Source organism: Pelobates fuscus, chromosome 5 (genome assembly GCF_036172605.1).
Source record: "Pelobates fuscus isolate aPelFus1 chromosome 5, aPelFus1.pri, whole genome shotgun sequence".
NCBI lineage: Eukaryota > Metazoa > Chordata > Amphibia > Anura > Pelobatidae > Pelobates > Pelobates fuscus.
Window position 1 is genome coordinate 57,600,181 of NC_086321.1, and position 26,574 is coordinate 57,626,754.

A 26,574-nucleotide genomic window follows, 5' to 3' on the forward strand; every position below is an offset into this window, starting at 1 on the left:
CGTCAGAAATAAAACAGAACTCAACATTCCCTCAAGACATGCTTTGTGAGTGTACCAGCTATATATATAGCTCCTCGGCTAAACAAAGGGAAATTATAACGTTTGGATGCACTGTTGCGTTCGGCTATTGTCTCTCTTGGACTGGGGCATGCCATGAGTCACTCATCTCCTAATCATGGTTCTGACGTCACTTGATAAATCCCAGAGTCAGACATGAGTGGAGGTCTATCAGGGATTGAATATCAGGAATGCAAAAATATAAAAGCGGTCTCCTGAAATGGAGAGATTATATTGACCTACTACTGACTAGCAGATTAACCATTTCACTGCTAAATTTGGTGAGCTATGCATTGTTCTAAAAGCAAACAAAAACATACCTCACTAGTGTCCTTGTTATTGTGTTATGGAGGGACCGTCCGTATTTGGGCCCAAATCGTTCTCCACCCTTTTTTTCTATCTAATGGTCCCTCTTTTCTAGGAGCTCCATATTGCTGGTGTGTCTGAGTGTATAAAAGAGCTCCACAACAATAATACTAACAGTAATGTGTCCTTAAACTACAATAAATCAGTCTGTGTAAATGGCATACAACAATGAGCTACACCCAACTATCACCTCTAAAATTATACTGTCTATCTTTGTGCAGTTGGAATGCTAACAAAAAGGGTTCACTGTGACTGGCATAATACCGCTGCTTCATGTATAATTGTCCCATTTTTGAGGATTTTATTCAGTAAACAGTAAGATGATGATAACGATTTTCCAAAATGTAGGCAAAATAGCAAATTTCTTTTAAAAAAAAAATTACACTCTGATGTTATATATTTTAGAACTGATATCAAATCAGTTCAACGTGTGTCAAGCTACTATTAGCATAGTGTTTAATTCATTATTTTGCTCTGAGTTTATTTTCGAGCTCATATTTTAAGAATACAAATCCAGTGCCGGGCTAACACAATTACAGACTCCGAGTCTTGGGAGTTACAGTCCAACTACAGGAAAGGGTCATGAATTGTAGTCTTCCAGCTGCACTCTGATCATAATTCCCATCAGCTTCATATATTGTACTGCCTGGACTCAGAAATCTATTTTTTTTCAATCTGATGTCTATTCAGAAAATGTATGGCAGCATTGGATGTAAGGTACATAGAGAACACAATGCATCAGCTCTTGTTACACGGTACACAAAGAAAACAAGGAACCAAATGTAACCTATTCAGAAGAATAAAGAAAAGGAGAGAGAAGAAACGGCAAGGAGAAACTAAAGTACAAGAAGCAATAAATAGAAGAAATATTGAGTTAGCAGGTTGAAAACTAAGCACAGTTTATATCACACACTGTAAGGTAAACAATATAAAATTGTGGCTGGAGGCTGGCATGTTGGTAACATAAGAGTTGGTCCTATTGAGGCAACAGGAACCAGAGAGCAGAAGAGCTCATAGTTTAGGAATCCACCACAGGATAGTCAGATAATACCGTAGAGTTGACCCATATCTTTTGACGTACGAGTTAGATCCTTGATTGACTTTATATTGTCTAATTCATTTATCAAGCTAGGAGTGTTTTGCAAAATAGAAGAACGAGGGGTTTGGCAGTCTTCGTTAAGTGAATAAAATCCCTCTTTTTGAAATTAAAAATGAGAAGATGGTCAATGTTTAACGTGTCTGAACGGGTGCGTACACTTACTTATTTTGCATTTCTATATACTGATCTAGCGTATTAATGAAGATTGCTTTAAAAATATATATTAAAAAGTAAATGGTAGCTGGAAATTAAGAGAGCATATTTAGTGCCAGTAGGATTCAATAGCATGATAAGACACATGGTGGTAGGACATTAGTGAGGTGAGCATCACCAGAGTATGTTAGGGGCTTAAAAGAACATTTTATTCTATAAAAATTAGAAAGTGGAATAGGCGGAGAGTTTAAAATCAAACCCTTGAGTTCTATTGTTTATGAACCAATAGTACATTTCATTGTAATGGATAGAGTTAAGTGCACTCCTATAGTGAGTTATAACTGTGTGAAGGAAGTCATGATGACGTCTGTAGGGTCATGTAAATGTGTGGGAGAATGCGAGGTGCCAAGGCACTATAGAAGCAATTTTGCTAAACAGATATAAGGATTTGCTATATGCCATCTTGATGGGTCCAGGGACTAGAGGCAATGAAAGACGTAGAACATTGGCCTTATTTTTCAGAAATACATGATTATATCACTTGAATAACAAAAACATAACAAGAAAAGCAAATAATTTTATGGACGGAATTAATCTGTTGTTTTTTTTTCTTTGTTATTTTAATTGCTCTGAGCTTCCTTCTTGTAATTTTACTATTGAAAGGAAGCATTGGATAACAGCACTGATAGGATAAACTGCTGAGGGAGAAAGTGTAAATAATTTAACATGGGAGGATCTCGGAAGCCGGGGGCAGAGAACTTGCTTAAATTTCACATGACCCATCCCCCAGCTAGGATAGGACAGGAGCAAAAGTCCCACTTGCTCCTAATATTCTAATATCATAGGAATGGAAATGGAACAATAAACCATGGTTTTAGCTTGGGCTTGGTATATCTTAACTAGATCTTTTTGTCTAGTACTTTGTTGATATGGGTAAGGTTTAACACCGAAACGTACATAATTCTATTCTCCTGAACCTGAATAAAACTCCTTCCTATTTGCACTACTCCGTGAAATCTTTGGAATTCGATTTTGAATATTTCTAAGGGACTCCGGACCCTTTATATCAGTGTTCCCTAACTCAGTCCTCGTGGACCACCAACAGTCCAGGATTTATGTATTTCCCTGTTTTATTCCAATGGAGATACTGACAAAACGTGGACTGTTGGTGGTCAATGATGACTGGGTTGGGGAACACTGCTTTATGTGGTGCTCCAGGAATGGTAGCAGATTCTTCTGGGTTCACTGAGTGCAACACTACCTTTGGAATTGAACAATAAAATTACGTTACTACCTAGTTTATAACAATGTATATAGTTGCAATCAAACATTGTTTTAGCCTATCATATCATTAAAATAAATCAAAGGTCTTTGCCTGGCATATTAAAACTATAAACTAATATTTGAAACAGTCTTTTATCCTATCATGTTGTTAAAAAAAAATGCAATCATAGTATACTTTCAAACTACAATAATATTTAAGATGTGCATGTTTTTCAATATGGCAATGTGTTATCCCACCATAGTTACAACAACGTGCAGTTAGCCTAGAGCAGTGGTTCCCAACCCAGTCCTGAAGTACCCCCTAACAGTCAAGTATTTAGGGATTACCCAGTTGTGTCTAAGGTGTTTTTAGAAAGAAAACCCAACTTTGTACTTGAGGACTGGGTTGGAAACCCCTGGCCTAGTGTTTTGTTACAATAAAACAATGTTATACCCTAGGCCCAGGCACATTGTTACAAAAAGCAAGGGTATATTCTAGCACATTGTTACAATATAACAATGCTTTAGCCTAGCATATTGCTATAACATAATAATGATTTAGCCTAGCATATTGTTACAATATAATAATGCTTTCGCCTAGCGTATTGCTACAATATAACAATGCTTTAGCCAAGCGTATTGCTACAATATAACAATGCTTTAGCCAAGCGCATTGCTACAATATAACAATGCTTTAGCCAAGCGTATTGTTACAATATAACAATGCTTTAGCTTAGCATATTATTACAATATAACAATGATTTAGCCAAGCATATTGCTACAATATAACAATGCTTTAGCCAAGAATACTGCTACAATATAACAATGCTTTAGCCTAGCCTATTGCTACAATATAACAATGCTTGAGCCTAGCATATTGATACAATATAGCAATGCTTTAGCCTAGCATATTGATACAATATACCAATGCTTTAGCCAAGCGCATTGCTACAATATAACAATGCTTTAGCCAAGCGTATTGCTACAATATAACAATGCTTTAGCTTAGCATATTGCTACAATATAACAATGCTTTAGCCAAGCATATTGCTACAATATAACAATGCTTTAGCCAAGCGTATTGCTACAATATAACAATGCTTTAGCCTAGCATATTGATACAATATAGCAATGCTTTAGCCTAGCATATTGATACAATATAGCAATGCTTTAGCCTAGCATATTAATACAATATAGCAATGATTTAGCCAAGCGTATTGCTACAATATAACAATGCTTTAGCTTAGCATATTGTTACAATATAACAATGCTTTAGCCAAGCATATTGCTACAATATAACAATGCTTTAGCCAAGCGTATTGTTACAATATAACAATGCTTTAGCCAAGCATATTGCTACAATATAACAATGCTTTAGCCAAGCATACTGCTACAATATAACAATGCTTTAGCCTAGCCTATTGCTACAATATAACAATGCTTGAGCCTAGCATATTGATACAATATAGCAATGCTTTAGCCTAGCATATTGATACAATATACCAATGCTTTAGCCAAGCGCATTGCTACAATATAACAATGCTTTAGCCAAGCGTATTGCTACAATATAACAATGCTTTAGCTTAGCATATTGTTACAATATAACAATGCTTTAGCCAAGCATATTGCTACAATATAACAATGCTTTCGCCAAGCGTATTGCTACAATATAACAATGCTTTAGCTTAGCATATTGTTACAATATAACAATGCTTTAGCCAAGCGTATTGCTACAATATAACAATGCTTTAGCCTAGCATATTGATACAATATAGCAATGCTTTAGCCTAGCATATTGATACAACATAGCAATGCTTTAGCCTAGCATATTGATACAATATAGCAATGCTTTAGCCAAGCGTATTGCTACAATATAACAATGCTTTAGCTTAGCATATTGTTACAATATAACAATGCTTTAGCCAAGCGTATTGCTACAATATAACAATGCTTTAGCTTAGCATATTGCTACAATATAACAATGCTTTAGCCAAGCGTATTGCTACAATATAACAATGCTTTAGCTTAGAATATTGTTACAATATAACAATGCTTTAGCCAAGCATATTGCTACAATGTAACAATGCTTTAGCCAAGCATATTGCTACAATATAACAATGCTTTAGCCTAGCCTATTGCTACAATATAACAATGATTTAGCCTAGCATATTGATACAATATAGCAATGCTTTAGCATAGCATATTGATACAATATACAAATGCTTTAGCCAAGCGCATTGCTACAATATAACAATGCTTTAGCCTAGCATATTGATACAATATAGCAATGCTTTAGCCTAGCATATTGATACAATATAGCAATGCTTTAGCCAAGCGTATTGCTACAATATAACAATGCTTTAGCTTAGCATATTGTTACAATATAACAATGCTTTAGCCAAGCATATTGCTACAATATAACAATGCTTTAGCCAAGCATATTGCTACAATATAACAATGCTTTAGCCTAGCATATTGATACAATATAGCAATGCTTTAGCCTAGCATATTGATACAATATACCAATGCTTTAGCCAAGCGCATTGCTACAATATAACAATGCTTTAGCCTAGCATATTGATACAATATAGCAATGCTTTAGCCAAGCGTATTGCTACAATATAACAATGCCTTAGCCAAGCGTATTGCTACAATATAGCAATGCTTTAGCCTAGCATATTGATACAATATAACAATGCTTTAGCCTAGCATATTGATACAATATAACAATGCTTTAGCCTAGCATATTGATACAATATAACAATGCTTTAGCCTAGCATATTGATACAATATAGCAATGCTTTAGCCAAATGTATTGCTACAATATAACAATGCTTTAGCCAAGCGTATTGCTACAATATAACAATGCTTTAGCTTAGCATATTATTACAATATAACAATGATTTAGCCTAGCATATTGATACAATATAATAATGTATTAGCCTAGCATATGGTTACAATATAATAATGTTTTAGCCTAGCCTATTGCTACAATATAACAATGCTTTAGCCTAGCATATTGATACAATATACCAATGCTTTAGCCAAGCGCATTGCTACAATATAACAATGCTTTAGCCTAGCATATTGATACAATATAGCAATGCTTTAGCCTAGCATATTGATACAATATAGCAATGCTTTAGCCAAGCGTATTGCTACAATATAACAATGCTTTAGCTTAGCATATTGTTACAATATAACAATGCTTTAGCCAAGCATATTGCTACAATATAACAATGCTTTAGCCAAGCATATTGCTACAATATAACAATGCTTTAGCCTAGCATATTGATACAATATAGCAATGCTTTAGCCTAGCATATTGATACAATATACCAATGCTTTAGCCAAGCGCATTGCTACAAAATAACAATGCTTTAGCCAAGCGTATTGCTACAATATAACAATGCTTTAGCCAAGCGTATTGCTACAATATAGCAATGCTTTAGCCTAGCATATTGATACAATATAGCAATGCTTTAGCCAAGCATATTGCTACAATATAACAATGCTTTAGCCAAGCGCATTGCTACAAAATAACAATGCTTTAGCCTAGCATATTGATACAATATAACAATGCTTTAGCCTAGCATATTGATACAATATAGCAATGCTTTAGCCTAGCATATTGATACAATATACCAATGCTTTAGCCAAGCGCATTGCTACAAAATAACAATGCTTTAGCCTAGCATATTGATACAATATAGCAATGCTTTAGCCAAGCGTATTGCTACAATATAACAATGCTTTAGCCAAGCGTATTGCTACAATATAACAATGCTTTAGCCAAGCGTATTGCTACAATATAACAATGCTTTAGCCAAGCATATTGCTACAATATAACAATGCTTTAGCCTAGCATATTGATACAATATAGCAATGCTTTAGCCTAGCATATTGATACAATATACCAATGCTTTAGCCAAGCGCATTGCTACAAAATAACAATGCTTTAGCCTAGCATATTGATACAATATAGCAATGCTTTAGCCAAGCGTATTGCTACAATATAACAATGCTTTAGCCAAGCGTATTGCTACAATATAGCAATGCTTTAGCCTAGCATATTGATACAATATAGCAATGCTTTAGCCAAGCATATTGCTACAATATACCAATGCTTTAGCCAAGCGCATTGCTACAAAATAACAATGCTTTAGCCTAGCATATTGATACAATATAGCAATGCTTTAGCCAAGCGTATTGCTACAATATAACAATGCTTTAGCCAAGCGTATTGCTACAATATAGCAATGCTTTAGCCTAGCATATTGATACAATATAGCAATGCTTTAGCCAAGCGTATTGCTACAAAATAACAATGCTTTAGCCAAGCGTATTGCTACAATATAACAATGCTTTAGCCTAGCATATTGATACAATATAACAATGCTTTAGCCTAGCATATTGATACAATATAACAATGCTTTAGCTTAGCATATTGTTACAATATAACAATGCTTTAGCCAAGCATATTGCTACAATATAACAATGCTTTAGCCAAGCATATTGCTACAATATAACAATGCTTTAGCCTAGCATATTGATACAATATAGCAATGCTTTAGCCTAGCATATTGATACAATATACCAATGCTTTAGCCAAGCGCATTGCTACAATATAACAATGCTTCAGCCTAGCATATTGATACAATATAGCAATGCTTTAGCCAAGCGTATTGCTACAATATAACAATGCTTTAGCCAAGCGTATTGCTACAATATAGCAATGCTTTAGCCTAGCATATTGATACAATATAACAATGCTTTAGCCTAGCATATTGATACAATATAACAATGCTTTAGCCTAGCATATTGATACAATATAACAATGCTTTAGCCTAGCATATTGATACAATATAGCAATGCTTTAGCCAAGTGTATTGCTACAATATAACAATGCTTTAGCCAAGCGTATTGCTACAATATAACAATGCTTTAGCTTAGCATATTATTACAATATAACAATGATTTAGCCTAGCATATTGATACAATATAATAATGTATTAGCCTAGCATATGGTTACAATATAATAATGTTTTAGCCTAGCCTATTGCTACAATATAACAATGCTTTAGCCTAGCATATTGATACAATATACCAATGCTTTAGCCAAGCGCATTGCTACAATATAACAATGCTTTAGCCTAGCATATTGATACAATATAGCAATGCTTTAGCCTAGCATATTGATACAATATAGCAATGCTTTAGCCAAGCGTATTGCTACAAAATAACAATGCTTTAGCTTAGCATATTGTTACAATATAACAATGCTTTAGCCAAGCATATTGCTACAATATAACAATGCTTTAGCCAAGCATATTGCTACAATATAACAATGCTTTAGCCTAGCATATTGATACAATATAGCAATGCTTTAGCCTAGCATATTGATACAATATACCAATGCTTTAGCCAAGCGCATTGCTACAAAATAACAATGCTTTAGCCTAGCATATTGATACAATATAGCAATGCTTTAGCCAAGCGTATTGCTACAATATAACAATGCTTTAGCCAAGCGTATTGCTACAATATAGCAATGCTTTAGCCTAGCATATTGATACAATATAGCAATGCTTTAGCCAAGCATATTGCTACAATATAACAATGCTTTAGCCAAGCGTATTGCTACAAAATAACAATGCTTTAGCCAAGCGTATTGCTACAATATAACAATGCTTTAGCCTAGCATATTGATACAATATAACAATGCTTTAGCCTAGCATATTGATACAATATAACAATGCTTTAGCCTAGCATATTGATACAATATAACAATGCTTTAGCCTAGCATATTGATACAATATAGCAATGCTTTAGCCAAGCGTATTGCTACAATATAACAATGCTTTAGCCAAGCGTATTGCTACAATATAACAATGCTTTAGCTTAGCATATTATTACAATATAACAATGATTTAGCCTAGCATATTGATACAATATAATAATGTATTAGCCTAGCATATGGTTACAATATAATAATGTTTTAGCCTAGCCTATTGCTACAATATAACAATGATTTAGCCTAGCATATTGATTCAATATAATAATGTTTTAGCCTAGCATATTGCTGTAATATAATAATGCTTTAGCCTAGCATATTGATACAATATAGTAATGCTTTAGCCTTGCGTATTGATACAATATAGTAATGCTTTAGCCTTGCGTATTGCTAAAATATAATAATGTTTTAGTCTAGCATAGTATTACATTGAAACAATACTTTGCCTTGAAATATTGTTGCAATAATACATTTTTTTAATCTGCCTTTTTGCTACAATAAATTAATGTTTTACCATAGCATATTGTTACAGTAATATTTGTTAAAATATATCAATATTTCAGACTAGCATATTGTTACAATAGTTTTTTTAGCCTAACATGTTGTTACAATAAATTAATTTTAACTTTACATATTGCTTCTGTAAATCAATGTTTTAGCCTTGCATATTGTTATAATAAAACAATGTTTGCAGATGTTATTTAAACTGTGTGTCTTCTGAATTAATTATGGATAACATTGCTAGATTAAACAGGATTACAGAGTGTCTCACGAACGATTCAATATGCGACAACTTATGATAGCTTTAGTAAATGAAATTATGTTTTAGCAAACTAAAAACACCACTTCAGAGCTTGTAGCAGGATTTTTCCTTACTTGGCTACAGTTTCAGAGGTGTAGATTGAATTATTTTGTATAGTACTAGAGATTTAAAAATATACAAATCTTCTAGGGTTACAGCAAAGCCTGTAACTAGATCATAAATATACAGGGACTCTCCAAGCACAATAACATATTTTCTCTGATCAGATCAGTAGTAGGCAACCGTCAAAACTTCAACCGTCAAAATTCCAGATATTGTGTATCCCCCATTATGCTCTTGCAGCCATAATACTAGCAAAGCATCAGGTGAGATGCAGTCCCCAACATCTGCCGTGCCTAAGGGCTAGATTGTGATGCAAGGAGGAGCCGGTCCCTATCCTCATGAACAGTTAGTCATATCACTGCAGCTATAAGCCTGTGAGAAATATTTGCATGGTTTGCTCATGCTGCATGAGTGTGCAGCAATTTGCAAAGATCTCTGATAGTGCCATTTCCGTTGGGGATCCGGTGGCCAGTGGATGACAGGCAAAGCTGAGTTTAACAAACCTGAACATGTCCATCGCGGGTAGCGCCATCCTCTTCTGGCCGGTCTGAAGTCACTGCTTGACTCATGTGCATGTCTCAGTATATCTTTTGACATTACAGCACAGTTAATATAAGTATTTATAAAATGTTATCTTTATGAAATACTCATCCTGCAGGGGAACTGGGGTGAGGGAGGGAGGGAGGGGGCGACAGTGCTGCTTTAACTCCCCTCTTCCTTTGTCCAGTTCGCTAAGAGAGCCCAAGCTCCTGCTTTTATTGGACAAAGTAATATGTAAAAGTGGAATTTTACAGTAAAGGTGGGTTAGTTGAGTAGAACCCCAAACATGTACCACTGCTTTGGATGTGTAAATTGAGTGGATGTTTTGAAAGCTAAGCTGTATCAGTCGCAGGTTTGTAAGAATTTATGGGTTTATGCTATGGATTGAGATCTGTGTCTAACCATTTCATATTGAGAAGGTATCTTTGTATAGCTTTAAGGAGGGAGGGCTGACAGAACTAATGTAATATCAAGATAACCAGGTATGACTATTTTACCTTCCCTTGGGGTAGATATAGTATATTTATACCCAACACTTCTGTTATTATTCACCACTGAAGATGAAAGGCTGAATTGACCTTGAAATTGACCTTGAAATAGTGCACTCGGAATACTAACTGCTGAGCTATATATCTGGTGTAGATTTTCTAGACTTGAGATACGTTTTCTGTACTGACTATGTTCCAGATCACAGTTTTACTTTTATTGTCACCACTCTCTGTATGTTATAAGTGGCTACACTAGTTTCAAATGGAATTTAAAATAGTAAAGGATAATTATGGAAAAACGTGTGCGTTGAGTATGGAGATTGCTTTCTAAAGTATCTCGAGCATCTTAAAAGAACAACACGATCCATATTCTCAGTTAGTACTTTTTTAAAGGATGAGTGTTTTTTTTAAGTAATTATAGCATGTCACTTACCTTTCTTTCTCTAGTGCTTTTAACCCATCACATTCCATAATATTCCTAGAATGTAACTTGGTCCTTCCTCCCTAATTCCTTGCAGTTTTAGAGTATTTTGTTAAATCTTGTTTCCTATTTGTGCAGGACACAAGGGGCAGAGCTCTTTCTATAAATGTCACCTGACTAATGAGGAAAAGAGGAAATCGATTATAGATGTTATTAAAAAAAAAAAAACATACAAACTACTTGGCAGATTTCATAAAAGAAAAAAGGTTACACAATATTTGACTTTATATATTAAGGGATATTTTTTTTTTATAGATCATTGTTTCAGTCCACAAACGTTATTTTCACAATGTGTCACTGTTACTTAATCTCTCCATGTTTTTTATTGCCTTGCATGTAAAATGTGGTTCTAACATTAGTACAAAAAAAATGACCATCTGTCATCCCCTCATACTGGGCATAAAGGATAAGATTCTATACAAAGAGGCCAGTGTTACTAACTTACCATTAGCCATCTGGCTGTCTTGATAAGTCTGAAAGAAATATACAGCTATTCATAGAAGGTTTTAACAAGTTACTGGTTAATCACTTACTAGAGAACAATGAAAGGGATGTGAATGCTTGGGGCTATGTGTCTTTGTTTAGGTGAGCCTGAAATATACTTGTGCAGTTTTCAAAATCCACATATGAAAACCCACAAGGCACACTCTAGGCACCATAATTATTACAATTGACTTAGTGGTTATGGTGCAAGGAAGGTATAGGGGTTTCCCTGGCACCCAGAATCACCAACATCCTACTTGCTCTTCCTCGTTATATGTACTAATATTTAGATGGAGTGAGCATGGACTCTGTGGAATGATAGTCTGTGAAATCTGGACTGTAGAAGGATTTGATAATGCCAAATCACAGCAGCAAATGCCAAATAAATCTAGACTGAATGCTGTGGCCTACCATAGCCATGATACAGGTAGGCAACCTTCAACACTCCAGGTGTTGTGGATTATGTCTTCCATACTGCCATAATGCTTGCAAAGCATCAGGGGAGATGTAGTCCACAAGATCTGGAGCGACAAAGGTTGCCTACCCACAGCCCAGGACAAGGGTTTATGGTGGTTAGAATGTACTCTTAAAGCAGCAACACAAAGTACTCATCTCAGAAATGAATGGGAAAGTCAGATATTCACACATTTAAAACACCTTCATTAATGAAGATTGGAACCTGTGGGTGTTTAGTCCATAAGAGAACTTAGGGCAGCACCCCATTAGACAGCTGTTGCCATAATAAAAACTGAAAAAATGAAGCTTTTGTCAGTTGTAAAATAGTAAATCCCTGATGTTTTAGGCAAGGTTAACTTGCATTTTTATTAGAACTGGTAAATAATACATATGAGCATACATAAGAATTATTTGTAATACATTGGCACTAGGAAAAGTGCAAAGGCGGGCTACAAAATTAATAAAAGGAATGGATCATATCAGCTATGAAGAAAGGTTAACAAATTTAAACCTATTTAGTTTAGAAAAGCGTCGCCTGAAAGGGGATATAATAACATTATACAAATATATTCGGGGCCAATACAAACCATTGTGTGGAAATCTATTCACAAACCGGACTTTACATAGGACACAAGGTCATGCGTTTAGACTGGAAGAAAGAAGATTTCGTCTAAGGCAAAGGAAAGGTTTTTTTTTTACTGTAAGAACAATCAGGATGTGGAATTCTCTGCCTGAAGAGGTGGTTTTATCAGAGTCCATACAGATGTTCAAACAGCTACTAGATGCATACTTGCAAAAACAGAATATTCAAGGATATAATCTGTCAATGCAGGGTAATAACTGCTTGATCCAAGGATAAATCTGACTGCCATTCTGGGGTCAAGAAGGAATTTTTTCCCCCTAGTTTGTTGCAAAATTGGAAGTGCCTCAGACTGTTTTTTTTTTTTGCCTTCTTTTGGATCAACAGCAAAAAACAAATGTGAGGAAGGCTGAACTTGATGGACGCAAGTCTCTTTTCAGCTATGTAACTATGTAATTGTTAGAAGTGCGAGGATTAAAATGGAATCCTTCACTAGTGTTACTTTGAGATCATTGGAGATTCACTAGAGAAACCCACATTTCTGTCTCCAGCCACAGTTTCAGGATACATTACATTTACAGGTTTAAAGAGGTGATACTTAATCAGAATATAAATGTAATTGGCAAGGCTTTAAAAAACAAAACAAAACAAAAAACATTATTAATTTTTGTTTTGCTTTTAGTTTTTTTATTTTTATCTGTGCGTTTTACGGTTTGTGATCAGAGCTGCATTTTTATTGGCTTTGTTTAATTAACGCATGTTTGGTAGGTACAAGCTGTCAGAATGCATTTCCAGTGCAACACAAATTTACTCTGCTGCAACTCGTGTCAAGGTGCTTGGAAAGTGTACTGTAGGTCATGATGACATATCATACGTTGAATCTCTGTGGAGACACCAATAGGAAATATGTTTGGGGGTTAAACTTGGGTAAATTTGATATGCTTGAGAATAAAATTTGCAACCTGGGGCAAAACCCATGGTCCTGAGTAAATTTAGCTACTGATGTGGCTCCAAGTTAATTGTACTGAACACTTTAATTCATTAATGCGAGGTTTAATCCCCATTCGCTATCAAATCTTGGGTCACTGAGGCCACGCAAGGAGGAAACTGACAGAATACTGCTATAACCTACCATTTATTTCTCATATAATTACATTATTTGCTGGGGTTGGTTACAAAATGCATTTTGCAAGATTGCACTATTTTAATAGACATTGACATATTTTTAATAAGCATGGATTAGCAGCTAATAGGAAGAAAACTGGTCTCCATTCTGTACTCGTATATCACAGTCATCCACAGAAGCATGCACCTACATGAAACAATAATGTATCACCTTTAGCTGCCAGGGCTAGATAATTAATGATAAGGTTCTGGAAATGGCATTTGGCGGTCACAGCCACCATGAGAGCCTGCATTTTCAAATCACAGATTGTATTTCTCCTCTCTAGTGCTGAGGAGATGTTGCAGTAAATGTTTTAATTCTGCCGTGATGTAGAAATGTGGTCCGTTTCCTACAGTCAGTGCATGTGTGATCAACTCAAACACACCATGAAACCAATTGCTCAAAAATGCTTTGGTATTTCTAGCTTTCAGTAAATTTTACTCAGATACTTGTAAAATAATTGCCCTCTCATATAGTCACCTTAAGCTCCATCTAGATACAGTAAATGCTGATTTAACATAATTTTCACCATGGTTGACAGAGAGTAATGGGAGTAATGTTCCAAAGAAGATGGACTGCCAGGTGTCGTATTCCTGAGCTTAACTCTTAAGGTGCCATGAAGGTGTTGACTGTAATTTCTACCTATTACAGTAAAAAGTATGCATTTTTTGTGTGCATGTATCCCTGAAAACAATAGTGCCGATTGGGATATTCATTAAACCAGTAATTGACCAGAAGTGCAAACTGTAGGCCAAAACAGTAAAATAGTAGCTCAGATATTTTCGCCTAAAAATGCTTTTCTGGTCACCTCCTGGCTTAGTGACACCTTGTAGGAAAGCAAATTTCCATTAAAATGCACAAATTGTCTATTTCTGAATAACATCTAGGGCACTTTAAAATCCTTTTTAAAAATATGGTAACATTTTGGTAACGTTTCAGAAAATGCTTCTCTTAAAGGACCTGTTGGTATTTTAGTTAAAAGTTCCCGCTCGAAAGTAAATCTATCCTGCAGATATTACATGCACTTTACAGATAATAAAATGTCTTTAATACATTCTTCTAGCCATATCACTAGCAAATTATAACTTCTTCCAGAAGTGTTACTAGGTTCTAAAATCACCTGGGGCTTGAGTCCAAAGGAAAATGATGACCCCTACATTACCTGAGAGGTAATCATAGCTGGCATATTCTGAAGAACTAGGTATCCATTCTGATTCTGCCGAGCTACCTAACTAATAGAGGGGTGTGAAGCAAAGTTCTGTCTCTTAGCATCTCCCCTCAATAGTCACCTAGGGGGCACCAACACCTCCACCCATGTAGAATGACAGAACACAAGAAGCAACTGCCTGATGTAAAAATATTTTTTTCATTTTTTTTTTTAAAGTGAACATTAATATTCTTCTGCCCCCTCCACCACCCGTAAAGATCTGGGCCCGAAGAGCCCCACAACTGGTGTTTCAGCCCCCCAAACTTTCCTCAGCAACGTCTATGGATCCTGTATTAAATATTCTAACATATGTATATATGCCATTATTATAGAGGTTTAATGTACAGCTATACAGTTGAGGTGAGAGCCACTCTCACACCCACAGTGCTTGCTTCTCAATCCCAGAATGCTTTTAGAGATATTCACTAAAGTGTGAATTTCAAATATGAAGCCAAAATAACTAAATTTGAAAAATTCTCAGAGTTAACAATGTAGTCACTTCAGCTGTTTTACTCTAAAATATCAAAAAATCTATTTGAATTCACTTAGATTTTTCAACTATACACACTTTATTAATTAACTCTGTGTGTGTGCACTTGACATAGAACAGATGATGATCTAAACCTCAGATGAGAATATATTATAATATTCTATTACTGGAGTACAATCTGTCATCCATATAATCTGGGCCAGATTTACGTCAGGCACCTGAAGGCACAAAATATTAAGGCACCCTGTGCTCCCCAACCCAAAAATGGCATATGAATAAGTATAATCAATCTATTAACCGGACATTGCTGGCCTAAAAACATAAAAAAATTATATTCATATTTGACAACTGCATACATACATATATATATATATATATATATATATATATATATATATATATATATATATATGCACATTCCTACTTGTAATGTATGGTGTTTTAATCTGTGAGGGTATTTTTAGGTTCAGGTTTTGAGTACTGGAGGTTTTGGGGTTATTTAAGGGTTATTTGCAAAGTTCTTATCCTGCTACGGCTTCTGTAAACCAGTCAGATTGATGATATTAGAGCTGCAGGTGCTGCTTTACAGTGTGCATCACTGAGAGCCTCCCCTGCTCTTCCTGCAAGGCATTTCCTTTATGAGAAGTTACTAGTGGGCAGATGGGAAGTGATCCCTCCCACTTCCTGTCTAGTCTCACACACAGATACTGGAGGAGCTGGGACAGTACTGTTCAAAAAGACACATTATTTACTGCTGTAAAAAGGTGCGGCACCCCCTCGTGGCAGGTGTCAGGAAATCCGACCCTGCACATAATAATGGTCTACTATAAAGGATCTATGTTATGTATGTCTCCCAACCATGTCTGCTTATCACTGGGTTCTGAAATGGCTACTAGAGACATGTTTTGGGAGGGACTGATCGAGAAAGTGAGGCAGCACACAGTTTATTTTCTGTTGGCCACAAGTACCAAAATTGTACATTTTTACTGACTCCATAAAGCCAGTAATTCCTTCCGACTCCAACTGCACAGCACTGATATATACTGTACATACATGCATATGGCTGTATATTATCTTTTTTAATTATTATGCGGACCTTGCACGGTTCTGGTAGCACTACCTTGCTTTTTCCTAGCAGTGTAGCTCTGTGTTCTTGACAATAGACTTTTAAGAGCTGGATACAATATTCTAAACATTGTCTTGAGTGATCTATAGAGTAAGCAACACCTCACCTTTTCTGTCACGTACTCCCTACTTATACACCAAGTATTCTGCTGTTTTGCCCATTATTTTTTCGAATAAGCAATCACTAAATGGATGGATCTGCTGCCAGCACAAAAACCCAAATGCATGATATAAGTGAGGTTGATAAATATATTCAGCCGGTCCATGATGTACATTATACTAGTATTTTGTATCCTTAAATTGATCTATGGAAGAGTTATGTGTGGGAAGAATTATGTTAAATCCCCCCTCTTATAATATTGTAAAGTGCTACGGAATATGTTGGCGCTATATAAATGGCAATAATAATAATATTAATAATAATGACTGAGAACCGATGGTCTTTTAACATGTTGATATGAGTTGCTGAGTTGCAAAATATATTTCTAAAATATAAGTTGAAGAAAACGTCATAAATGTTTAAATGTTAATGCCATCACACTACATATTATTAGTTTAAATTTATTTATTTTTTTTGCACTGTGGTCTTTTTTTTTTTATAAGGAATATATATCGTTACTTGTACAAGAGCTCTACTCTCAACATATTATCTCCCAAGCATTATTTATTAGTATACAAAGTAGATCCACGTGTCCCTTTGTATACACAGTGTTTGATAAAGTCATGGGAATTCCTAGCTTATTATCCAGGCAAGCTGGGGATGTGGTGCAGTAACCCATTCACAATCAGAGCTGCTGTATAGGGTCACTGAACCAGGGGTTATTGACCTGACCCCATCTCCATTATTGAAATAACATATGCGCAGATAAGAAAAATAAGGCTGTGCTGTATAGTAACAATGTATGCGCACTCATCTACAGACACTGAACACGAAGACTGAATTATAGCAAATTATACCACCTAAGTCATAAAACAAGAGGAAGGGTAAAAAAAACAAAAAAAAAAACACTATTATTTGATATCATACCTTTCAAACACTAGAAAGAACTTTCTAAATTGAGCTTGAAATCTTTGGTAATGCAAGATTCTAACCATTCACCTGCTAAATAAAACTACAACTTTTAAAATATAATCTTAAAAAATAATAATAATATATATTTTTAAATGTATTCTAGAATGTTACGTAATAATAATAAACATACTCATGGATGCTCAATGAATAGTTGCTGTATAAGACTACGAGGGAAAATATTGGTTTCGAAATGTTTTGAGCTATATAAATAAATATTCATAAAGTTTTGTTAATAGTCACTGTTCTCTGAAATGCACATTTAAAGACAAATGTGAGATTAAGGGCCACTATCGTGGAAACATTGTAGCAGGATTCAGAGCTGCCTGCAGAACAAGGCGCGAGGCTTAGTGGTCTGTCTGGTTGAATCTGCACAACACAAAGGAAGCCTCTTCTCCCCTCCCTTTATTGGTCTTCTGACAGGTGGCTCGGGACAAAGAGTGAGGAAATGCATTGATACACATAGCACTAATCATCAGATGGAGAAATGGAACAGACTTTTTTTTTTACCACTAATTTATGGATTTGTAAAGCAAAAGGGTTTTTATGTCATCATCTTCTAAATGTCTGCCGAATGGCTGGAATTCCCTTAAAACAAGTCTAGTGTCCTCCTGAATATATTATTAGTAAGTTCATTCAGGGAGAGTAAACCCAGATTTTGGTAGATACGTGTGATGTGCTTTGAATCCCATTTTCAAGCTTTATACTAGTGTTGAAGGCTGACCTTGGGCACCGCTGGTGTTTTGGATTTCATTTCCATTGATGCACAGCAAACCAAGTGTATGACAATGGCATCATCCATCTTGGGTAACAGAGTGCATCATGGTAAATGTAGTTTATCACGGCTGTAATGTCAAAATGTATTGTACTCTGTAATGCACTCTATTGTATGTGTGTGAGGACATACTGACTAATTTATAAGAAAGAGTAAGGCCCTGAAGACCTGAATTACAAATAGAGGCTAGTACATTAGAATTTATTTAAAGGATATTATATAAAAATAAATAAGTAGGCTTTCACAACCATAATCTTATTTAAAAAAAAAAAAAAAACGTTTATAAGAAACTACCAAATTGACACATTGGCATTTCACTGAAACCACAGCAAACTCATAAGATTTACAAATTGGTAACCTGTTTTTAACATTTTACTGCACAGTCCCATGGGGCCTTCCTGATAATTGTGCTTTTAATGTATTGCAAATTTGGAGTAAGCCATTCTACCTTTTGTTCTTATCTCCTTTTCTCTTTTAGATTGTAAATTCATCGGTCATCTCATTCTGCACTTTCCAAAAAAAAGTATTATTTTAGGCTAACGGACAGGGATTTCATTTAATTTTGTTTTGTCTGATTATGTCCTCAATGTCTCCCTTTTGTTATATTACCCATACTGTACAGCGCTGCGGAAAATGTCGTCTCTTTATGAATAGACATGAAAAGAAGAAAAATGATGAGCTTTAATATTATATTTTGTAAGGACTACGGAAATAGGCCAAGCTTTAATAAGTTTTCATTTGCCTTACCATTGCCCGTCAACCACCACTCAACAATGGCTGATTGGATAAGGCCTCTTCTTGTGTGATGCGCAACATGATGCCACAGGGCTTTATTTAATCTGTGAGAATATCTATGGATGATCCTACGCTATCCTGCATTCACCTTTATCACCACAGGGCTGGTATGTCACCTTGTGACTCATTTCAGTAAATATTCACAAGTGACGGTGCCACTTCATATTTCATTTAAAAAGAAAAAACCTTAAACACAAGTTCATTGTTCTTTTTCATTTTGGGTGGGGTGTTTTTTTGTGTGTTTTTTTTGTAAAACAATATTTACAGAGAACGCCACAAATTTTGAAATAAATGTTACTTCAACTTCACCTGCAGCCATCTTTTGTTGTTTTCCCTTAGTGCCTCTAAGGGAAACTTACACAATATTATAATGGTTTAATAAGGACATGAGTGCATTTGCCATATCAGATGTTTACGTTGTGATATACAGTTCTACAATAAGCTAATGCATATCAGCCTGAATTCCAGTATCTGTAAGATGTATACTGTGTGCATTAATAATCCATGTGAATGATAGGGAATGCTAGCGCTGAATTAAAATCAGTGAGTTTGTGAACCATTTAAAAACATTGTTAAATGTGAATATGGCCATTGTTTATATATAATATTACGAATATCATAGATTGCTTTTCTGTTGTATGAAAAGTATGTGATTAACAATGTAATGTAACCAGACATTAGAACACACTGTTACATCCAATAAATATCTGACTTATCCCTCATGCAATGTATGGCTTGTACTTAAAGGGACACTATAGAAACCAAAACAACAAGAAGCAGTTTTGGTGTACAAATCATGATGTCTCACGGCCATTTAGGAGTTAAATCACTTTGTTCATGTAGCCCTTGTCACACCTCCCTACATGTAACGTGCACAGCCTTCCTAGACTCTTACAGTAAAGAGAGATTTCATGTTTTAACTTCCTTTATGGCACATTCTGTTTAATTTAGAATTTCCTATCTCAGCAATGTTAATAGCCGCATAAGGTCTGCAAGAGCCCCCTGTGTGTGATTAAAGTTCAATTTACAGAGCAGGACATAAAAACTTCTAAAGCACTTGAAAAAGTGATTGAAAATGAAACCATTTTTTAATGCATGTTTTGTGAGTCACAACCATAAACAGAAACATAGATTATACAACTCCTAAAAAGCAGATAATTGAGAAGTGAGACTATATGGGGCATGATCTATACACCAAACTGCTTCATTAAGCTAAAGTTATTTTGATACCTATAGCATCCATTTAACCAGAGGTGGTCAGGAACTAGATCCCCACCTGTGTCAGAACTACATCTCCCATAATACTTTGCCAACTCTTTGGACACTCCTGTACAAAAATATGCACCAATATTTTCACCAAGGTAAAACATGGAAAAGGCACAGTTCCCCTTTAAAAAAATGTTGAGTTACTTTAAATATAATGTTTGACAAACCCCTTGCAAAATCATTGAAAATGCTGTTTTATATATATATATATATATATATATATATATATATATATATATATATATATATATTATACTGTTATCTTATGGATGTGTAGATATTCTCCAGTGCCCATTTTGAGAAGTGATCAAATGCCTTACTTATGCTACTGTGTTTAGATCTGATTGTAACTTGGTTACTCCCAGTTTGAAGAGAATGAGTATTTTTATGGATGTGAAAATACTTGGACATGTGAAATCATAGGTTGAAATGAGAAGCCTGCAGACACATGCATGGTTCCATTCATGCAAACAGGAGTTGTCCTCCCTAGTTCAATTGTGAGTACCATTGATGTGCATAGGTCAAAGATAAGGGCTAAGCTTTCAAATCCAGATTAGAATAAAGAGAGCAGCATGTGTAGGGTGAAGAACAAGATTAAAGTCACAGCCATTCGAGCTTCTTACGGCAAAGAGGGTACACAGCAGAACACTGAATATGTGGATGCGAAGACAGCGAGATATGAATCTTTTATAAAAACAATCAATTTAGAATTTGTTTAGAGAACAGATGCCCCCATACACAGTGTTTGGGTCTGCAGAAGTTAACGAGTTGTAAATTAGTTTCTAAACATTTTCAATATTTAACTTTTAAGAACATAAACGAACAGACTATTTGAGCTTTTTATCTGTCCTCCAAAATTATATTTTTTGGAAGTATTTTATTTAACGTTTACCACACCTGTATGCTAGGAGTTAAAGAGTTGATGTTGCTTAGATTTGCAACACAAAACACAGTCTATATATGGATGTAGGGAGGGACGTTCCAGCGTATAATCAGACAATGCTGATTATCTGTAGGACACTGGGGAGTAGGTATAGCAGCAGTCAGTACCATTCCTTCTTACCTTCAATAGAAAACGTCTGAAATAGAGTTTATATAACAGACATATCAAAGGAATCTCTTGAAACGCAAGGTTAATTAGATTTGTATATCAAAAATGTGTTTGGATGTCTTGGTAGTATCAAGCTAGTTTTAGTACAAACAAAATCTCTGCCGTCTGTCGGAAAAGGAAAGATTTGAGTGCTTTGATAAGAGGTAATATGGATGCTAGAGTAGCAGTTTCTTAACGACTTCAATGGCAACTACCTTGGCTTGAGTTGGTTTAAGATCATATTATTTTTGCCTGGCAAAGCAGAGCTTTTATGCAAATCAGCACCTTTCTGGACCTATCATGAGTCAAGAATTGGCTTATCCGAATGAAAGATATCTGCAAACCCAAAAATATCTGCAGAGCCATAAAAATTGACTAAACTCAAAATGTCAGACTTAAGAGCTGTTAATGTTTAAAGTGAGAGGGGGCATTTCTTTCACTGAATAATTTGCTGTCAGTAGCCAGTTGGCTACTAATCTTTATCGGTGTGTCATTAGATGTGTTCAGCAGATTGCATTAAGAAAAATTGAATTTAAAGGCCATCATTGGGAGATTTTTCTACTGTTAATTTTGCTGGTGCCACAAATCACCAATTTACAGACATATCGGGCTGACAATTCTTAAACACATTTTTTTTTTTATCTAGAATCTTTGCTTCTTGAAAGAGTTTACTCCAGATATTTATTTTGGCCTAAATTTTGTAAATAGGTTGTTAAATCATCATCAATCACTGTTTAATTAATTCATCCTTTTGGTAAACTGCATTTACTCCTGGACAACAATGCTAGCTGCACTGAATGTGTCTGCGTTTTGTCAGCAGTGGGACATTGTCAGTGCTATCAGCTTAGTAACGTGATCATCAACACCCATTGTTTGCAACACATGGCCAAAGTGAACCTAAGGAGAGATTTCATGGCTAGGACTGAGCAGATGAGAATTTCAAACTTCACCACCATATGGGAATTTTAAAATGTAATAATTAAAGGCATAACTGTATGCAGATTAACACCTTTACAAAACAGATCATTTTTTTTAAGCTACCCTATTTAATTTTGTGTCTTGCTGGATACATAGTTAATGTCGTTGACAACCAGAATCTACTTTCACAACCAGAAAAGTGAATATTTCAAAGCAAATATCTTCACTTGTGCAACAAATGCATGGGATAAGACATCGTAATGAGCACATGTTTTTTTGTGTTGTTTAGGATGTTTTGGGTGCAGCAGTATGAACAAAACAGATATGGTGTGATAAGTGTGCTGAAAAATTGCCCCCCGGGATCAGGGTTCTATTAAATCATTCACTCTGAACTTACGAAAAGGAAGAAGGGTAGCAAGGAAATCAAGTCTACAAGAGCAGGAAGAGAGGACAATAAATGGGAAACAGCAATAGAAAAGGCACACTAGGTTAATATAAGAAAACTAGTTTCTTTATTGAAAGATAGTTGTATTAGTGGAACTGTATGACATGCACACAAAATACAGAAGGCAAGGCCCACCATGCTATGGAGGGGTGAACAATACAGAAGCAGCATACAATGAATAGATGTATACGCTATAGCACATTACATTTTAGCAGGGTATGTCTCTACGGAAAGATTTACATCAGAAACTAGGTAATGTAATAAAGAAAAATAATAATAATAATAATACTAAATAAATAAAAAATACAGAACATGCTTTTTAAATCTTAGTACAAGAAAAAGGTGGAAAGATCCACAAATTGAAAAAAAGGATTCAGATACAGAACAGGAAAATTGTTTTAGCACAGCAGAAAAAGAGGATATCCCTGTTAAATGGATAATGCATTTTGCCAGCAAGCTTATGGGTAAATAATAAAATTATGCGGAATTTGCACATCACTCTGATTAGAGATTATAGTCTTGGAATAGACACTGTAGAATCAGTGTGGAATAAAATGTTATATTTTGCTCTCTAGATTAAAGAGGCAGATATAACCCATCTTATATATAAGATACTGATATATACATTTTCATTTATATGATTGTTTGTAAATGAATTGTTTACATTATATTTTGAATATATATACCCATATATATATTTTTTTCCCCCAATACTGTGGTTACACAAAAAGAACAAAGAAAAAATGTGTAATCTCCCAAGAAGCAAAATGAATCCACTTAACAGAAATTTACAGTGCAATGTACTTAGCTAGACAAGATGAAGATACAAAAATGGCTGTTATTCTCTACAGCTCTACTAGAATGACCTTATGTTACTACAATGGAAACTAAAAAAAAATACAGGTTCAAGGTTACATAGTCTACAAGTTTAACAAGAAAATAAAGGTTTTTTTTTTATTCTTAGCATCTTCATTTTTAAGCATTAGTATCCTCTGTCACAGGCTTAAATCTTCATCAAACCCCTTGGGGAGAGACGGTCTTGAAAATTGGGGGCTACAATTTCCCAGCCTATTGCGGCTATTTTTATTTGCTTACTTCATGCCAATTTTTTTGCATTTGCATTTTGCCTTTTTTTTTTTGTTTGTTTGTTTATTATGTGTATAAACTACATATATACCATGATCATCAAATCAAGCAGTAGCTCAATTATTTTTTAGTAAATCTAAAATACAATTCAAAACTAAATATTAAAAAATGATTAGAATTATGATTCCATAAGACGTATTTAGGAACTAAAAGTATGAAACTGTGAACCAGATGGTGTAATAAATGCCATAATAAAAAAGGAGGGTTGCATTTGCATGCAAACACAAGGGTTACCCAGATAGTAAGCCGTCCCCCCCCCCCCCCCCCCAATAAAACACAAAAGCAGCCATGAGATAGGGGGGATACTGCCGCTTTAACCCAATCTGTGCCATAGGTGTGGGCTGGGCATTGTCTGGCAGTGCCTTGCCCAACCCTCTGTCACTGACAGGGTTAAATATTTATCAATGCTTTCTCCAGATGGAAACAGGAAATGGTTAAGAGGGGTGCCACAATACAGCTAAATGCAGAGGGGCTCACACCACAGAGCAGCATGTAGATTTCAACTGCGCTACACAATGAAGAAAAAAAAAAAAAAACAATTCAGAAATGCAAAATGTCATTATCCCATAGTCACAATAGAGATAGACACAGTTTTTTTTTTTAAATTTATAGATTTTTTTTTTTTAATAGACATTTTTTTTAAGGGCAGGGGAGTTGAATGCACATAAATGGGTGCCACTTTTGTCCTATTCTACATCCTTCCAATAACAACTATCCCCTGATCTCCCCAGTAAAGACATGTTTAAAAATATATTACTGAACAGGAGGCAGGGGGTGTGATATTGCCCAAAATGCAACAGTCAGCACTAGCATACCTCTGCACGTACTCACAAAGTATCCCCACCTTCCTTATTTAAATTTTATTGCTAAGGAGGTTTATATTAAGGAAAACAATCTATAATCTAACAAAATAATGAATGGTCTGAGAATATAATAAAACTTTGTTTTCATTTTTAATACATTTCTCATTTCCCTTTCTCTCGTGTTTTTTTTTTTTTTTTTTTTTAATTGAGAGAATAAACAAAAAAACACACAGCACTGTGTGTACATATGATTAACCGTTTCAATGCAAGAAGGACAATGCATCATCCTGGCACTCAGTGTGTTAAAACGAAATTAAACGCAAAATTGTATTTCACTGTCAAGTGGGTTTTAGAATAATGAAGAATGTACAGGGGTGCTGGATCCTCCTTGTATATAATCACCATGCCAGTCAATATATAATCCATACTAGTATTGGAAAGGGTTAAACATATGATGTATTTCAACAATAAGCCCATAAAATGGTGAAATTAGAGACCCCCATCTCTCCACCCCCTTTGCCAAACCCAGCCCCTCAAAAAGATGAGCTTGCAATATAAAAAAATGGGTTTATAATAAATGCATTGTATTCTGCATGAACCTGGGCTGGGTAATATTGGTTGCAGAATAAATAACAGCTGATCTGAAAACAGGGGGGGCTATTTCAGTAAAGCTATTCAGATATGATCTCTAAAAACAGCTACAAATGAACAGAATTCTAAAGCAATTTCCTATATTACTATGCTGAATTGCTATATCTTATGGTTTTACAGCTAGGAAATTGGATCATTTTGTTTGAAGAAACAAACAGCAAATAGCATTATTATTATTATTTTTTTTTTTCATCAGCACAGACAACATATCTAATAGAAACAATAACTAGTGAGTGTGTGTGTGTGTGTGTATGTCTATACACACACACACACACACACACACACACACACACACACACACAATTCCGTTGGCTGTGGATACAATGTTTCAGACCCTGTTCTTCTGCTGATCAGACAAAGCAGACCCCAGTGTCAGACACAGCAAGACATTCTGCTACAGATAGAATCCCCCCATTACAGAATAGATAAGAATTGAATACCTCTGTTACGCACAGAGCCAAATACTGGAAGTACGAGATATCCGACGTGCACTAGTACCATCCTGGCAGGCTGTCTGTCCTGTGTGCTGTCTGTCCCTGGTGCTTCTGTCTGGAGAGGGCTTGCAGCAGGTCTGATTCTACAGCTATGTCTCTTGCTGCTCCTGCTGCTGGCTGGGAGACAGATGGCCCATGGAAAATGGTCCCTTCAAATCCCCCCTATATACATTCAAATGTGCTGCAGCTGCCTTACACAAAGGGAGGGGGGGTATGGAGCAGGCAGAAGCTATCTTATACAGCTTGCCTCTCCCCTAAGACAAAGGAGCCCATCCAATGAGGGCAGAGCTGGGGAGGGGGGAGGGAAGGCCAGTTAAACTGCAGCTTGTGTAGGGCAGCAGCTCTGCTTCCCCTGCAAGGCAGCTTGTTTCATTGATTTTAATTTGATTTGTTAATCAATGAGAGACAAAAAAAACCCCTAACATGGCTGGATTCAAGACTGTGATACTGAAATGATAAGGACTATAGGATGTAGTATCCATGAGCTGGGCTGGTTTGACAATAGTTGGC

At 35.5% G+C, this 26,574-nt stretch overlaps 1 protein-coding gene across 4 annotated transcripts in view; it reads right to left on the reverse strand.

Annotated features, from left to right (window-relative positions):
• ARK2C (arkadia (RNF111) C-terminal like ring finger ubiquitin ligase 2C) overlaps positions 1 to 26,268 on the reverse strand; it is a 103,297-nt gene extending 77,029 nt beyond the window's left edge. For 3 of the 4 annotated variants that reach the window (XM_063453885.1, XM_063453884.1, XM_063453883.1), the window contains exon 1: positions 26,011 to 26,268. In XM_063453885.1, the coding sequence (XP_063309955.1) occupies positions 26,011 to 26,071 (61 nt within the window). In that variant the 5' untranslated portion in view covers positions 26,072 to 26,268. Of the gene's footprint in view, positions 1 to 23,018; positions 24,625 to 26,010 lie in introns of those variants that run through there. The other variant, XR_010090874.1, reaches the window with a different exon arrangement.
• Positions 26,269 to 26,574: the final 306 nt, after the last annotated feature.